This window comes from Syngnathus acus, chromosome 12 (genome assembly GCF_901709675.1).
Source record: "Syngnathus acus chromosome 12, fSynAcu1.2, whole genome shotgun sequence".
NCBI classification, from domain to species: Eukaryota; Metazoa; Chordata; class Actinopteri; order Syngnathiformes; family Syngnathidae; genus Syngnathus; species Syngnathus acus.
This window is the reverse complement of record NC_051097.1, coordinates 9,189,687-9,205,051: the sequence shown is the minus strand read 5'-3', so window position 1 is coordinate 9,205,051 and position 15,365 is coordinate 9,189,687. Positions and strand designations below refer to the sequence as shown.

Genomic DNA, 15,365 nt, shown 5'->3' with positions numbered 1-15,365 from the left:
TGGTTATTTATGGAAAGTTTTATTCGTCTCATTTTTATATCAACAAAAAAACTTGACATTTCAACCAGGGTGTGTAGACTTTTTATATTCGCTGAATATATACATGTTACGCAAATTCTGAATTCAAAATGTTATATTGCAATAATCCATGTGAATGGCGCGAACTTGAACTTCTTTAAGAAACAAACACGGCAGTCCGTACATTAAACATTTTTTTAAATGTAATATTTACATACGTACGTTTTTGTGTATTGTGTCACAATAATGTTTTTAATCACATTTTCCTAAAACTCTTTCAAAAGAAAGATCACATGAAGCTTAACTTCACCATTTTTGGACAAATTTTCAAAATTTAGCTACATCCAAGATGGTTGCAGGTTTTGACGGATCACTCAACCGGAACCATTTGACTATTATCCTGTCGTATTTCTATGGTTTCCCTCTTGAGATTCCCCCACATTGTCTCGTTGAAGACCACATCATACGTGTCTTCTGATAACGTGTCACTGTCATTCGTTTGCTCACCGTCCTTGGACAATGCCTCGCTCGAATTGTCCGATAACGTGTCACCTGAAGAAAACAAAACACTCCTCTCCATGGAAATCGTATTCCCGATTTTCGCTGTAATCCGACAATCCACTTGAAACTGTTGCTGCACCATGTCCCCATTGAGGGAAATCCCGTCGTCGTTTCCCCTAACGATCTTGGTCCTCATACGTTTTTCCCAAAAACTGCTGTATCCTGTTTCTTGTGTTTTTTTCGGCGTGATGGCTTCTACGTCTTTCTTTTCGATCTCCGTTTGGACCTCATTGGTCAAATATTCCACCTGGTCCCAGAGAATCTTGTTCTCATTCCCTTCTGACTTGAGCTTGGCAGACAAATCTGCTAATTTGTCTCCTTGACAGCTGATCTGATCATTTGCTATTTTGAGCTGAGCCTTGAGGTCTTTCACTTGATTCTCCAGTGACTTCCTTCCTTCCTCGTTAAAAGCACTGGTGAGCTTCTGCTTGGCCAAGTTATACCTGCCGCAGGCCAATTCCCTCACTCGTGACAACATTTTCACCTGCGCTCACATTAAGACGTTTCGTTGAAATGTTGCGAAGTGAAATTAACGAAAATTCGATCCGTCAGCCATCTCTACAATTGCAACGTTTTACAAACACAAATGCCTGCAGAGTTGTGATGTCATCACACAAAGACATCCCAAACCTTTGCGAAGTCATACTTTCTCAATTCCATTGTTTCATCGACATCACCATGACATCATGACATCTGTGGTGCCAAATGCTTAGACTTTGATCACTCTTTGTATGTTTATATGTACATATTGAGTCGAACCATATCGAATCAAACCGTAATCCCACTGAGTCGAATCGAATCCATTGTTGACTTTCAAATCGATTCACCAAACACTGTAATACAATATAAGATACATTCCCACCATTTACACATGCTCAGAACATTATACTCACAATTTAGTTGACCTTCAAAACTAGACTTGAACCACATAGTCGGGGAGCCGATTCAGGAAAAATAAAGGTGAGCATTTTTTATGAATCAAATGTGTCAAAATACAAACCAGGAATGTATTCCCTTTGCTTTTTCCACCCCCTGTGTTCTTAGGAGATCCGTTACCTGGATCAAGTGTTAGATGCAGCCTCCGAAACACCCACTAATGGAAACTCCTCCCCGTCTGCATACACCAAACCCATCAGCATCGACGGAACGTATTCTTCTGTGTGTGTGTCCGAGTCCTCTCCTGGTTATCACCGACCAATCGTTGTAGAGGGGCAAAGACAAACCACCGTCCTTCATCAGGATGAATCCTTTGCGAAAACCAACGGGCATATACCGACGGATGAATCGAGCCACAGCAATGCAAAGTTCGAGCTGAGAGCGTTTCAGGAAGAAAAAAGGCCGGCAAAACTCTTCACACCGGGAGAAGAGCAGCACGTCCGAGTGACAAGGAGACGAAATCCGGAAGAGGTTGGTGTTTGGTGTCGGGAAAACTGCATTACTTTGTATCACTGATGATTGCCCGTCCAACAGGTCCAGGAGTTGGAACGTGAGCGTCAGGAGCTGATCCGAGACCAGGCAGTGAAGAAAAACCCTGGTATTGCTCAACGTTGGTGGAACCCTCCGCAAGAGGTAGTTGATGATTTTATTTTTACTTTGTAATACCGGAACACTCATTGAAAGGATATTCCCACATTTATTCAAGGTTCCCTTGGAGGAGCAGCTTGACCCGGAACAGCTCGAGTCTCTCCGAAAATACCAAGAGAGAAAAACACAGAAGCAGATTCCAACATACTCGTACACACAGGTTAGCACCATACCGTATCCGATTTTCTTCTGGAAAATAATGGACGCTAATGAATGTGAGTAGGCTCGATGATAATTGATTTCTGACTTTCCGTCTTCGCAGCCCCAAGTTACTGGACCACCCACGCTGGTCACCTTTGACCCAGAGTTAATCAGGAAGGAAGATGTTGTGGAAAAAAAGATTGACTTCTCATCTGCCAGGAAGCAATTCCTGCAAACTGATATGACCAAGAATTCCATCACTCCTCACATATACTCTGCCAGACCCTTCTCCAAGTCCATACCGAGGGGCAACCATGGCCACATTGTTCCTGAAGTTGGAGAGTGTCACGTGACCTGGTCTGATGATGGAATTGCAGGAGAATTTACCAGTGTTCGTGCTGTCATGACAAATGTAAGTGATGAAGAGGAAGGGAAAAGCCAGTTTCCCCTAGGCTATCTCCCAGAGGAATCCGACTCCGGATTGGAAGAGTTATCAGTCCGCTCTCAGGACACGACGGTGTTTAGCTTGGATAGCGTTTCAGACAGTGGGGCCTCATTTCCACCCACACCACTCCCACTTACCCCGGTGTCACCATCTACCCCTCAGCCCACTACACCAGTCAACGGGCGAACCACTGGCAGTGCAGTAGAAGATGAGCTGGAATACCAAGCAGAAGTTCTTGTCCAAAACGTTATTCAAAACGCACTCTCGACAAACGGAGGCGACTGGCAGTCTTCTTCCCCGAACTTGGATTCTTCACAAATGAGCAGCCCAGTGTCCCCATCCTCTGCTTCAACAAGTAGTCCAGTGCCAGTATCGTCCTCCCCTCTGTCTTTTGGAGAAGCTGACCATTTGCAATCACCTGTCTCCTCCATCGCTGCTACATCTAACCCTTCCCCGCAACTGAATCTACTTCCCGAGGTTCAGGTTGCTTTCCAAGAGAAGCTTACAACACAAGATGTTCCTCAGCGGCAAGAGTCATCCTCATCCAGTCCAACCCTGTCATCACAATCATCTCCAACTCATTCTCAGCCTGTCTCTCCCCCACAGAGACCCAAAGTAGGAGGACCAAGGATCAAGATCCAGTCTTCTTACACCAGAGCACTTGCTTCCTCAGCCCCAGTTTCTGCACCGGCTCCTTGCCCTACAACCAATGTACCCAGGCCGGCCCCAGTCTGCCGTCCCCCTTCCCCACCGAGCCCTGAAAAATCCGAGTTCAGCTACTTCAGTAAGTATTCCGAAGCGGCTGAACTGCGTAGCACTGCGGCGGCGACGAAAGCCCCCGAGGTGGAAGTGGCTAGCGGACCATTCCGCCTTCGCTCCAAGAAACAACGTACATTGTCCATGATCGAGGAGGAGATCCGAGCAGCTCAGCAGAGAGAGGAAGACCTGAAGAAACAGAGAGAAGCACAACCTGCTGCTATTCCTCGTGTCGAGAACCCTTCCGGCACCGGTCAAGTTCCTGCCAGAACAGGGGTACGGAAAACCACCATATCCCCGGCAGACAAATTGAAGAGCAACAGCCTGCCGACGAGACTCACACTGACGTCAAGGACAGCACCAGGTTAGTGAACGTACTTCCTGTATGACACTTGTTCCAAGATGGTTGCCCAAGGGGACTTAAAATGAAGTGTACTTCATTTACATTTTTACGCCATAGGAAAGATCGAAAAAATTCGACCCGCTCAGCCTGTCTCACCGTCGCCGTCGGAAGGAGCTCTGTCTGACGCCGGCAGCGAGGACTCTGGAGGATCTCGGCCCAAAAACTTCATGCAGACACTTATGGAAGACTATGAAACACACAAAGTGAAGAGGAGGGAGAAAATGGAAGATAACAGTGTGAGTATTTGTAGTATGTATTCATTTTCCAGACTTGAAGCAGGAAATGAAAGCAGACGGGGATTTTTGTTTCGAGTCTTCTCATAATAATGATGTCCCATTTTCTTTATCTAGTATGTATATAAGATGATTGTCCACCATTTTTTGTCCATTGTGTTGACTGTGTACTGTTGCTTCTCTCCTGCTGGTCGCTCAGTATGCCCATTTGTTGCTGGCTAATCAGGTAACCACTGAGGTACCTGACGCACATCCAAAACCTGATTTCTACCACTACTCGCAGATCTGGGACACACTAAGCTGTATTTATACATTGAATCTGTGTATTTGGATCATTTAAATGGAGATAATGTTGGAGAATATGATTTGATATTTGGTTAATATTAAGTATATCGACAAAAAAATGTATCCCAAGTCTGCGTGCGGTCTCGATTGTTCACGATTAATTAATCGATTGAATCCACCCCTGATTTGTTTTTGAAGCACTTTGTGTGTGTTGGCCCTGGCACGTGTGTGTGTGTGTGTGTATAGATTGGGCGTGGGCACCTGATTAAGCATGACACACCTGAGTGATCAAATGTTTTTATTGTCAAGTACAAAGGGGGGCTTTTTTGTGTGTGTGGGGGGATGTTGGTTAATTTCTCTAAATTTGAATGATATAGGAAAATTTTGTTTACGTCAAAAAGTGATGTTCAAAATTAGCTTGGAAAAATATGTCCACCCCTTTGTACCTTGTTGTTGATAGTGAAAGTTTCTCCTTTGACGCAAGAGCTTCCTCCGTGGTTGACCGTGCATGGTGACATGGAATAGGAAAAAGAAATACATTTTTCTCAATTTATTTTTTTTAACAGGTCTTGGAGGCCACTCGCATTACCCGAAGGAAAAGTGACATGGCGCTCAAGTGGGAAGCCGGAATTTATGCCAATGAGGATGGAGAAGAGGAGGAAGAGGAAGAGGAGGAGTGAAAATAGGATGGTGGGGGAAGGACAGTCAGGGGAAACAGTATTTATTTTGTTCTTAGTGTTCTGATGATCACATGACCCTCTGGTCTGACCAGTGGAGCTCAACGAGGAAGTGTCCATTTTGTGGACTGGATTCTGCAAGTGTAAGGAAAAACGGGGATGTGAGTATGTGACGATAAAAGGAAGGTGATGCAAAAAGTCAGTATTGACTTCATCTGCGTGAGGTTTAAACAAGGAAGGAATAAAAGGTCATGTTTGTGATTGTTTTTGAGCAGGCTGGAAATTTGCCGTTTGTTGACGGTGTCTTTTGTAGGCAGTTGTTGTATTATACTATGGTAGGATTGTGTATTTGACAGGAGCACATTTATTCCAGTGTACTTATTATACTTGCTAGCTATGGCAAATGTTTTCCAAAAAAAGAAAACTTTTTATAAAAAGTGTGGAGACAACCAGTTTGCCTATTTAAGATATTTTCTTCTATAAGCTCGACGACAAATAATGAAACCCACTCGACAACGGTCATTTTTTTTTTTTGTGAATGTCAAGAGAATGGTGAGAATATTTTTGAACCAAAGGTCACCATTTTTGATTTGCCGGAGTGTCTTGTCCAAGTGTCCTTCGGCTGGACACTGACCTGTCTGCCCCTCGACTCACTCAATTAAAACTGCTTTTACACGCATAATAATATATTAAATGACATATTTAAATGATGTTTGTTTTAAAGTGCAGTAATGCTAAATATGACCAAGGTGCAGGACAAAGGGCAAAAATAAGCCTGAGAAGTTTTGGCGATTTTATTTGGAGGTTTTTAAGGTTTTAATGACTTATTCAAATTGCTTCTTACGCTTGACTTTTGTAACTTTTAGCAACAAAAGTTTTGTTTATTTTCGCTGAAACTATACAAACGGAATGACAGCACAGCATTTCTGTTGTTTGAATTCTTGATGCAGAGATGATTTATTTATCTTTTGAAAAGCCGGTAGCTTGGTTGATAATGCAATTTTATGATTGAGATTCATAACCTTTGTCCTCATGTTAACCACTCGTATGTTCATATTGTGCTCCACTTTATATAGCACGTGTACGGCTCACAGTTAATCGCCTGTTATATATATTATAAATATTTTCGCATTAAATACAAAACTTGACAACTTTTTGTGTTCTTTCATGTTTTTACAGGTATGAATGGGATATATATGAGTCACTTCATTAAATACATTGTAAAAAAATAATAATAATTGAATTTAATAAATATTGTGTTCCCATCTTACAAGAGATTTATGACTGATTAAAATTGTGATCTATAGTGCGTGTACCAGGATGAGGAAGTGGGACTTTCCCTAGCAAACTGTTTTCTTTTCTACTTCCCTTCCTCGATTAGAACCAATGCATTCCTCTGAACTTTCATTTTGTAACCATGCACGCTTATTGAGTGGAACATGACGACTTGGAGCTGGTGTCAAAGCGCTTTCGGGGTGGTCCACCGAGTTGAGCCCCTGGTCGTGCTCGAGCAGCTGGGCACCTCTTTGTTCGATACGGCCCTGCTCATGGTGGTCAAGGACCGGTGTGCCAACACCACTGAGGATGACCAGCAAAGAGCCATGTCGGATTTCTACATGGTCTACAACCTTATTGTTCAACTGATGCCCATTGTGCCGGCTCTCCTCCTCGCCAAGGTGGGGGACCGTGGTTGGAGGAGAGTCCCCATCGTGGTCCCCCTGTGCGGGTATCTGGTGTCGACGGTTGCGCTCCTGCAGGTGGTTCTGTTGCGGCTGCCCATCCAGGTGATGTTCGCGGCAGCGGTTCTTCTTGGGACGTCCGGCGGGTTCTGCGCTTACTGGCCCGGTGTCATGACGTTGGTGTCGCTGGGCTCCAAGGCGGAAAGTCGCTCCAAGGTTAGACACCCTTTTTTGTAATTTTATTATTATTATGATTATTATTATTATGCACTATTAATGTACAGCAAATATTAAATATTTAAAATAGCAATCACTGATAACATCTTATCTAATTCAACCCCAAGGATTGGTCTTACTCTATTTTGTTTCTACTCAAAAAGCACAATAGGAAGAGAATAAAAAAAGCAGGAACAAATTGCCATGATTCTGTTTTTGATTTTCTTTTATGTTATGCAGTTGTGCTTTTTTTTTTCTTTCATGTTATGCAGTTATGCATTTTTTTTTTAGGTTTTGGTTCCACCTGATCTCACTTTCCTGGTCCTTTGTGTTAACCAATCAGGTTCTTCCAACACTTTGCGTCTTGCCAGGTGCTCCTTGTTGTCTGTCACTTCGCTTGTATTTAGCTCTCTGCTACCTGGCCGCGCAGGTCAGAATTTTTTGGGGTTGTGGAGGTTGTCACACCTCCATGTCCAAGTTAGTTCTGTGCAATTGTTTGCTTTGACTTGTGCTCATTTTGTGTTTTTTGATTCCACATCCTCTGCCTTAATTTTCTTTTGAATGTCTTCAATTATTTTGTGAAGCACATTGAGCTATCGTATGTGTGAAATGTGCTGTATAATTAAAGCTGCCTCACATACCCCCTGATCAAATGCCAGGTTTCAATGATACACAAAAATGAGACCAAGTTAAATTTCAAAATATTCGCTACCATTGATGTGACCTATAACCTCAAATACAAAATAAAACCGTTTCAAAGGGGAAAATAAAACAGTCCCTTTTGACCATAATACATTTGGAGTCAAATAAGAAGTGATTTATTTGGAGCTTGACTTACTTAAAGAAGTCATTTGTGTCTACTACAGGTGATGATGAGAGTGGAGCTAATGTATGGAGTAGCAGGCCTGCTGGGTAGTCTGCTGTCAGGTCATGTTTTCTTGCTGCACAGTTCTAGCATTGGGCATGGCACCGTCCTCCTTTGCGTCTGCACACTTCTCCACCTGCTGAGCCTCATTCAGGCCACAGTGCTGCTGCAGGTCTGTTTGGACTTATTAGACACCATAAAGTTGCTCTCAACTGACTCGTAACAGCTTGGCTGTATTTATCGCTTGTTCTGACTTAGGTAAGGCAAGTATCAAGTGAGCAAGAGGAGAGCAGCCCACTCCTCCCTCACTCCAACAGTGGTCCTCCAGAGATGTTGACAAGGAAGAATACGGTGAACGTGATTCTGCTCTTCTCTGCTGCTATCTTGTACGGCTCCTCAGTGGGCGGAGCCATTGAGATCCTGGGCATCTTTGTGATAAAAGAGCCGCTCCATTGGAATGTTACCCAAGTATGTGCTGGAAAAGTGTATACAGCAATGACATATTTTTTACACTGATTCAAAAATGTTTCTTTATTTTTGTTTCAAGCACAACAGTTAACCAGTTACCTAACCCTAAGTTTGCTCTTCCAGGTGGGTTATGGGAACGCAGCAGGCTTTGTGATATTCCTCACCAGTTTCCTGGGTGCACTTGCTTTTCGCCGTTGCATGAGCGACGTAACGCTCATCCTGATCGGCATGATCTCCTTCGCCACTGGAATTTACTTCATGTCCTTGGTGACCACATCCTACATGTTCTACCTCTGTAAGCCATCATCTTCTGCTTTTGTATCAAGAGCCATAGACCAAGCCCAAAGCTAAGATTGACTTTCTCCACAGCTCGTTCGCTCACCCTCTTTGCTCTTATCCCGCTGCCCACAATTAGGTCACTCCTCTCACAGCAGGTTTCAACATCATTGTGTGGTGAGGAACAAATATCTTTCTATTTAAAAACCCACAACAAGTGTGTACTTTAGCGCCCCCTTGTGTTCTCTCTCTTTGCCATCAGGCATCACTTTGACAGTCCTGCAGCTGGTGTTGAGGTTTGCCGCTCTGGCGTACATCCCCGCCTTTACAAAACTCTACCAGAGAACACTGGGCTGGTTCCCAGGTTTCGTCTTCACCATCTCCAGCATACTGGCAGTTCTGGGAATGTTTCCTATCAGGTCCTTTTCACATTCTACTATGTCCATATTATGCAAACCACCTTTGGGAAAATGAAGCTTCGAATTTGCTTCATGAACCACTTGTATTTTTTGACTCCTCTAGATGGCACTGTTGGTTTCAATGAAGTGATGATTAAAATGATTTTCTTCCTTCTTGAAGCGTCATAGCATGGAGGTGGTCTCAGCCATTAAGCTCCGAAGAAACGACCGAGACGCGCCATGAGGACGTGGAGGACTAAAGCATGCTTCCACAGAAGATAAAAAGTAATGAACACTTCAGAAGGCGGTTGAGCTGGTGGTAAGCGGTCATGGCGGACATTTTAAAAACACTAACTGTTAATACAATTAAAAAAAAAGAAAAGCTTAACAAATAATTATCAAATCAATTTATGTTTAATTTTGGTCCAATATATCTCAAAATAATTTGAGGTAAATATTATTGCATCAAACAACATCAATATACAGACTTTATATTTATAGCTAATTACAAGATGTTCAAGTTTCCAGAATTGACTGAACGTAAAATGTAAACATCGGGGAGCAATAAACCGAACAGAACTGACATTAAAAGCGTTTAACTTTTTAAAAGAAATTAACAGAAAGTTGAATATATTTTTTGCTGTGATGTACTGGAGGAAATAATGCAAAAAAAGATATATTAATACAGGACATTCAAAAAAAATATTACAGAATATATGTTGGCAGCTGTCATCTTGTCCCCATTTGGGCTTTCAACCAGAAATAAATGTTACACATTGCCAAAAAAATTACAAGAATTATTACTTTTGTCAAATCAACATTTCACTTCAAACTCATTTTAGACGGGACGATTTGTGTATCGTGCAGCAATCAGAAGGCAAAAAAACTCAACATAAAGCTCTATCAAAAATAGAAGCTATGTCCATTCATTCCATATACTAGCTTAATATTTTTATTGAGAACTTGTCATCCCTTCTTACATATTCACATTAAATGGATCCATCGACAACTCCTCGCCTGTACATTTGGGATAAATTACACAAAAACAAAATGTTACTTCATAAAATATTTTAATGAAACAACTGCCACATTTAGTGAAGGCAGTTTGAAAGCTAATTTCAGTCTGTACCTCTGCTGAAATAGACAGCAGAACATTTGCTTGAAAATACAAGCAAACTCAGGAACAGGCACATTTCTAAGCTGTAGGTAACATCGATTTTGATTACAATACTGAAAAAAAACTGCCATTGTTGCAGTACCATGAGGTGACAAACTAGAAAATCTGTTCAGATTAGTGACAGTGATTTAGTCCCAAAATAATCAAAAGTGAGGTCGATCTGACGGGGCTCAGCCTTGGATGCTAACCAGATAGCGATCAGATAGCTAACACGCTCGGTTTGAGCTTATTACCGCAGCATTTCAAAGGCCATGTTGTGAAACGCAGACGCCGTGGCAAGTATAGATTTTTCAAAGTAAGCTGACATAAGCGTAAAGACAATCACATTTGAGAACCCTTGGAAAACAATCTTTTACTCAGGCGGGAATCAGTTTGCTGAAAAAAAAAAAATAGTACCCTTGCCTCACACTGTAAAAAGAATGAGGGATGAAGCACGCCGTCTTAGCGTGTGATTAAATAAGCAGCATTGGCAACAAAATATTATGAAGTAGAAAAAAAAGCAACACCATGAAAATTAAAGTCTGGAGAAAGAAAATCGTCGCTCTTTGACCAGTTTGTGTACTGGCTTGTAGAAAGGTCCGATCTTGACAGTCGACTCAGGAAAACGGGGGAACGCGGTCCTTCATTTGGTCTGCTCGGTCCTTGGCGTGAAAAAAAGTACGTGATGAGGCGCTTCAGTCCGTCTCGCTCATTTGCTCTTCAGTTTGTTTGTCCTGCAGGACGCTTATGAGCGACTCCCACGCTGTTTGGCACTGCAGAGGAGCGGACAACAATGGTGAATTTGAACTAGCTAGATCACAGGTGTCAAACTCAAGGCCCGGGGGCCAGATACGGCCCGCCATATCATTTTATGTGGCCCGCGAAGACAAATTGTCCATCAAATTCATGTGTCATTACTAGAATTGCAAATTCACTTTTAATATCTTTTTTTTTTAATATTTGACCAGATTTTACTCGTCTGATTTGAAAACAAGTTATTTGTTTTGTAGCTGAGGTGCTCATACATTTATTTGGGTTGACAGTCATAATGGCCCTCTGAAAGAAGCTATGACGACAATGCGGCCTGGGAAAAAAATCTTTGACACCCCTGAGCTAGATGATCAAAACATCCAAAACTAAATCAAATTGCATATGTGTGGATATAAGAGTCCCATGTACCTTCTCGTAGTAATTGATATTTTTGTCGGCCATGCCGCCGAGAAGCTGCTTGAAGTCCTGCCGCTTGTTGTTCTGCCAACGCTCCCAGTCGGCTTTCAAGTCGGCGTTGAAACACTCCACCTTGTCTTGGCAGCGTTCCACCTCAGGTGGCATCTAGCAGGAGACACAAAAAGGACTACTGCTACAAGGGAGCTCTAAACGCTACAGCGTGAAGGAGAACAGCGGGTCTTTGACGTTACTGCAAAAAATGACACGGCCATGGAAGGTGGTGATACTTACAGGCGTTCTGTCCTCCTGTCTACGCAATATGGCGGCTTCTAGGCGTCCCTCGTACTCCGCCTGACACTGGTCGCGCTTTTTCAACACATTCTGTAAATACAGTCAAAGATATTGATGGTAGTCGGGAGCAAAATGACATCGCTCTCACCTTCATGGACTCGATGTAGAGCATATACTCTCGGAGTACGGGTAGGAAATCCTGCCCGATGTTTTCGCACAGGTCATCCATGGCTCCGCAACACGTGGATACGGAGCTCGCCACTCCCTCCAGGGGGGGCTGTAGTTCCGCTTCGGCTCCCATCCAGCTAGAGTAAACGGAGCCGTACTCGCGCAGCTCAGCCAAGTACTCTATTGGTGTCAGATGAAATTAAATATAATTGATTGGTGAGCATTGTATGCGGAGGATGACTGTTTAAAAAAAATACACAGATGTGAGGTTGTGTTATCTTTGTGTGGCTTCCTGTTTCACAACATCTAAAGTGGGTCAAGAGGTGGCGATGAGCTGACTTCCTCACTGCCCGCGCAGCGAATCTTGCTGAACGCGAAATTGTTATTTTAAGTTAGTTAGCAACTAGCGACACTCAAAACTTTATACTGCCGCTCATTGTCCGGTCTTGAGTCTACATCTAGTTTGTGATTAGATAATACCTGACTGCTCTTTGAGGATCCTCTGAGCAATACGGTCGACGGTGCCCAGTTTTTGGCTGAAGGTGTCCAGATACTCTCCCATGGCACAGAACTCGGCCGGCCGCGCCCGTAGCTTGTAGCCTCCGGCGACGTGCTTCACCGATTCGCCCACCTTGGTGAGCAGCGCCAGACCCTGACGCTTGTTCAGGTCCTGCGGACGGACAAGAACTCGATGCTTCTATTCATTTGAATTGCCTTTTCGTTGTTGATTATGCATTGTAGTCCCTGACCATGAGTCACATGACCTAAATTGCATGTGATAAGAGAACGGAAGATTGTCTGGACAGATTTGATGGATGATCACTTTATCGCATTGAGAGAGAAACTACTTGTCTGCTCCTGGTGAGAAAGTAAATACAATTTGTAACTTGCATCTGTTTGTACTTTTTTTTTTCTTGCATCAGCAGGTCTACTTTCCCTGTAACTGATTTATTGGAGTCACTAAAAAACGGCTGATGTCGGCAAAACGTTTTTTTTGTTGTTAAATTAAAATGTTCTCCCCCCCCCGAGGAGTCTCACCTTAGCAGATAGAAAAGCGTTGAGATGTGGGTTGAAGGACAGGACCGGGTGGTCGGCAACCCGCTTGAGGAACTTATCCAGAGCTTTCATACGCGTTCCGACAAACTCTTCAGAAAAACGATCCACCACGCCCTTCATTACAAACTTCTCCGGCAAAGGCTGAAAGAAGAGTGCAAAGAATACGACTGAAGCGTTCTTTTCATCTCATCAGTTGTGATCAACTTACAGGAATTAGGTGGGTAGGCTGGCTGTCCTCCAGTTTGATCCTCAACCAATCAAAGTCTTGATAACGGCGTCGCACGCAGTATTCCGGAAGGTCGAACTCAATCCGTGTAGTCTTGAGAATACAGACACAGATTTCAACCATCGCATGATAGACTGGGATAGAATCCACGACCTAGCATGAACTTAATTAACATTATGCCTTAATACGTAACTGTGATAGTTGTATAAGGCCATTCAGGCCTAGCACCGATATGTCCATAACAACGGTTGCCATGGCGCCACCAGGCATTGTCTGTTGCAACTCAGGATGGAAGGGGAGCGCTCTCAACTCACCACAAGAGGAAGCTCATACAAGCAGAACGCCAGTCCGGTAAATCAAAGTGATTGAATTTATCCCTGGATCGTTTTTCATTAGGAGTGAAGTGAAAGGCGCTTAAGCAAAATGGAATTAATGTGTTCCGTCAAGCGAGAAAACTGCATTAGTTTATCGCATTCTGATGCTACGTGACCTGTTTAGGTGATGTTACGTCTTTCCTGTTTCTAGATTATACGTCTTGATGTTTAAGTATTATTTTCAAATAAATGCGGCTAATGAAAACAAGCCTGCATTGATTGACCCGAATGAGATCTCACTATACAAAATGAATTTAGTCATAAGCAGACCTTGGTGGACACTCTGTAGGTGATATACGTCTCCATTGTCGAGACGTGCTTCTTCGGGTCGTCCACCGTGACAAACAGATCACGCGTTTCGGTGGAGCCGTAGTAATCCCGGGGGTCCGACTCGATATCGTCGTCCAGTTGCAGCCTGTTGAATAGCGAAGATGCTGAAGCGGGACTCGGCGTGTCCGCTGGCGTCCCATTGGACAGCCCTGGCTCCTGAGGGAACCCAAAAAAAAAAAAAAAGACAAGGAAGTGCAAACAAAGAAGTGATCAGTTGTGTTTCTCTGTGAATAATGCTCTCGTTGAGCTCACCGTGACAATGCTACATTGTTACCAAAAACATTGCTTGTGTAATTACATCCGGGTTTAAGACTACTAGTTTGAATCCTCTCACTACTTCCTACTAGGGTAAAATATTTTTCAATCATGAGGTTGACCTCAGAGGTTGCACTATGTTAGTCTCACATTTGAAGTGTTGAGAATCTCTAGTGCAAGGCACTTCCTCCCCGTCACATGCATTCACTCTCAGCACTAGACTGAGCTGGATCTCGGTTGTGACAGTCTGAGAGATTTTTCTACACTGTGGTGCAAAGCCTAACTTGTAATCATGGTTCTCGTAATTGCATTGGGTTGCATCATTGCATTGAATGAACAAGCAGGCCACTGCAAAAGGGAGTCACGCTCAGACACCAAAATAATCCTGACTGGGGTTATAGATTAGAATATAGAATAGACTCCATCTCTCCATGATTTTAAACTGCATATGCGGCATAGAGTATAAAATGGTTGGATTAACTTGATGTGCAAGTGTATCTTCACACTATAGCCCGACATATAATGATCACACTTTTTTAATCATCATCATAAAGTGCCGTTGGTGCGCTCATTGGGATCGCTGTTATCATGAAAGCAGATAATAAAACTTGCCGAATATTAAGAACCGCTTGTGTTCTCACTAAAACCTTATTAGCAGAATATACAACAACTCTAAAGGCTTGTTTGTTTTACTCCGTGATTTAATTGCTATTTCAAAGTGGTAAGTTTTCAAATCTTCCAGCAGCCAGTGCAAACAACAGGTTACGAGGATAAAAAATATATTCTGACTGCTTTATTCTTTTGTTTTGCTTTAATCACCAAGCACGGCTTGGGTCCAACCTACCTTGTCGCCCCCAGCGGTGACGCTGACATCTGGCCCCGGGGACAGCGGCTCGTCAGAGGCAGACAACGGGTGTAGAATCTCTGCGATGTGCTTCTGCCCCGAGCTGGCCAGGCCGCGCTGTGCGCTGACGCTCATCGTACGGCAGGCGCGGGGGCTCGCCTGCAAGTCGAGGTTAGCGACTGTCCAGTCTCCGGCTGCAACTGGCGTTTGCACGGACAGGCGAAAATATTTTCTGTTCGTCTTCTAGTAAGGGACGGATTTTCCGAGCCGCTATTTGGTCATAATAGTCAGCTGACAGCTACGGCGCAGATGCGGAGGTTAAAGCTCTGAAAACCCGGAAGTAAACATTGTGCGTGACAACAGGACATCTAACATGCGCTTAAGCATTTGTAAAATATGCAATAAAAACAATTGTGCTTAGGGTAGTTACGCACATTAAAACGCAAGCATTAAGGCAAAGACCGAATTGAAAATATAAGATTTTTACAAACTC

General features: G+C 43.3%; 3 protein-coding genes across 5 annotated transcripts in view; 2 read left to right on the top strand and 1 right to left on the bottom strand.

Moving 5' to 3' along the window:
• LOC119130969 (A-kinase anchor protein 2) overlaps positions 1-5,514 on the top strand; it is a 32,764-nt gene extending 27,250 nt beyond the window's left edge. Inside the window, exons 11-17 of one of the 3 annotated variants that reach the window (XM_037264980.1) lie at positions 1,624-1,986; positions 2,050-2,148; positions 2,222-2,323; positions 2,426-3,869; positions 3,966-4,144; positions 4,341-4,367; positions 4,993-5,514. In XM_037264980.1, the coding sequence (XP_037120875.1) occupies positions 1,624-1,986; positions 2,050-2,148; positions 2,222-2,323; positions 2,426-3,869; positions 3,966-4,144; positions 4,341-4,367; positions 4,993-5,106 (2,328 nt within the window). In that variant the 3' untranslated portion in view covers positions 5,107-5,514. Of the gene's footprint in view, positions 1-1,623; positions 1,987-2,049; positions 2,149-2,221; positions 2,324-2,425; positions 3,870-3,965; positions 4,145-4,340; positions 4,380-4,992 lie in introns of all 3 variants that reach the window. The other 2 variants (XM_037264979.1, XM_037264981.1) reach the window with 2 other exon arrangements.
• Positions 5,515-6,345: 831 nt separating this feature from the next.
• LOC119130972 (thymic stromal cotransporter homolog) lies at positions 6,346-9,778 on the top strand. The gene is made up of 7 exons (XM_037264983.1): positions 6,346-6,998; positions 7,865-8,035; positions 8,122-8,331; positions 8,455-8,626; positions 8,701-8,784; positions 8,870-9,026; positions 9,187-9,778. The coding sequence occupies exons 1-7, from the start codon at positions 6,543-6,545 to the stop codon at positions 9,263-9,265; spliced, it is 1,329 nt and encodes a 442-aa protein (XP_037120878.1). The 5' UTR covers positions 6,346-6,542; the 3' UTR covers positions 9,266-9,778.
• Positions 9,398-15,192, bottom strand: snx30 (sorting nexin family member 30). Its single transcript, XM_037264982.1, has 9 exons — positions 14,873-15,192; positions 13,714-13,929; positions 13,052-13,162; positions 12,826-12,984; positions 12,268-12,457; positions 11,768-11,967; positions 11,620-11,709; positions 11,341-11,493; positions 9,398-10,934 (listed from the first exon to the last, which is right to left on the bottom strand). Exons 1-9 carry the CDS (start codon positions 15,005-15,007, stop codon positions 10,857-10,859), a joined length of 1,332 nt encoding a protein of 443 aa, XP_037120877.1. The 5' UTR covers positions 15,008-15,192; the 3' UTR covers positions 9,398-10,856.
• Between the last annotated feature and the right edge of the window lie 173 nt (positions 15,193-15,365).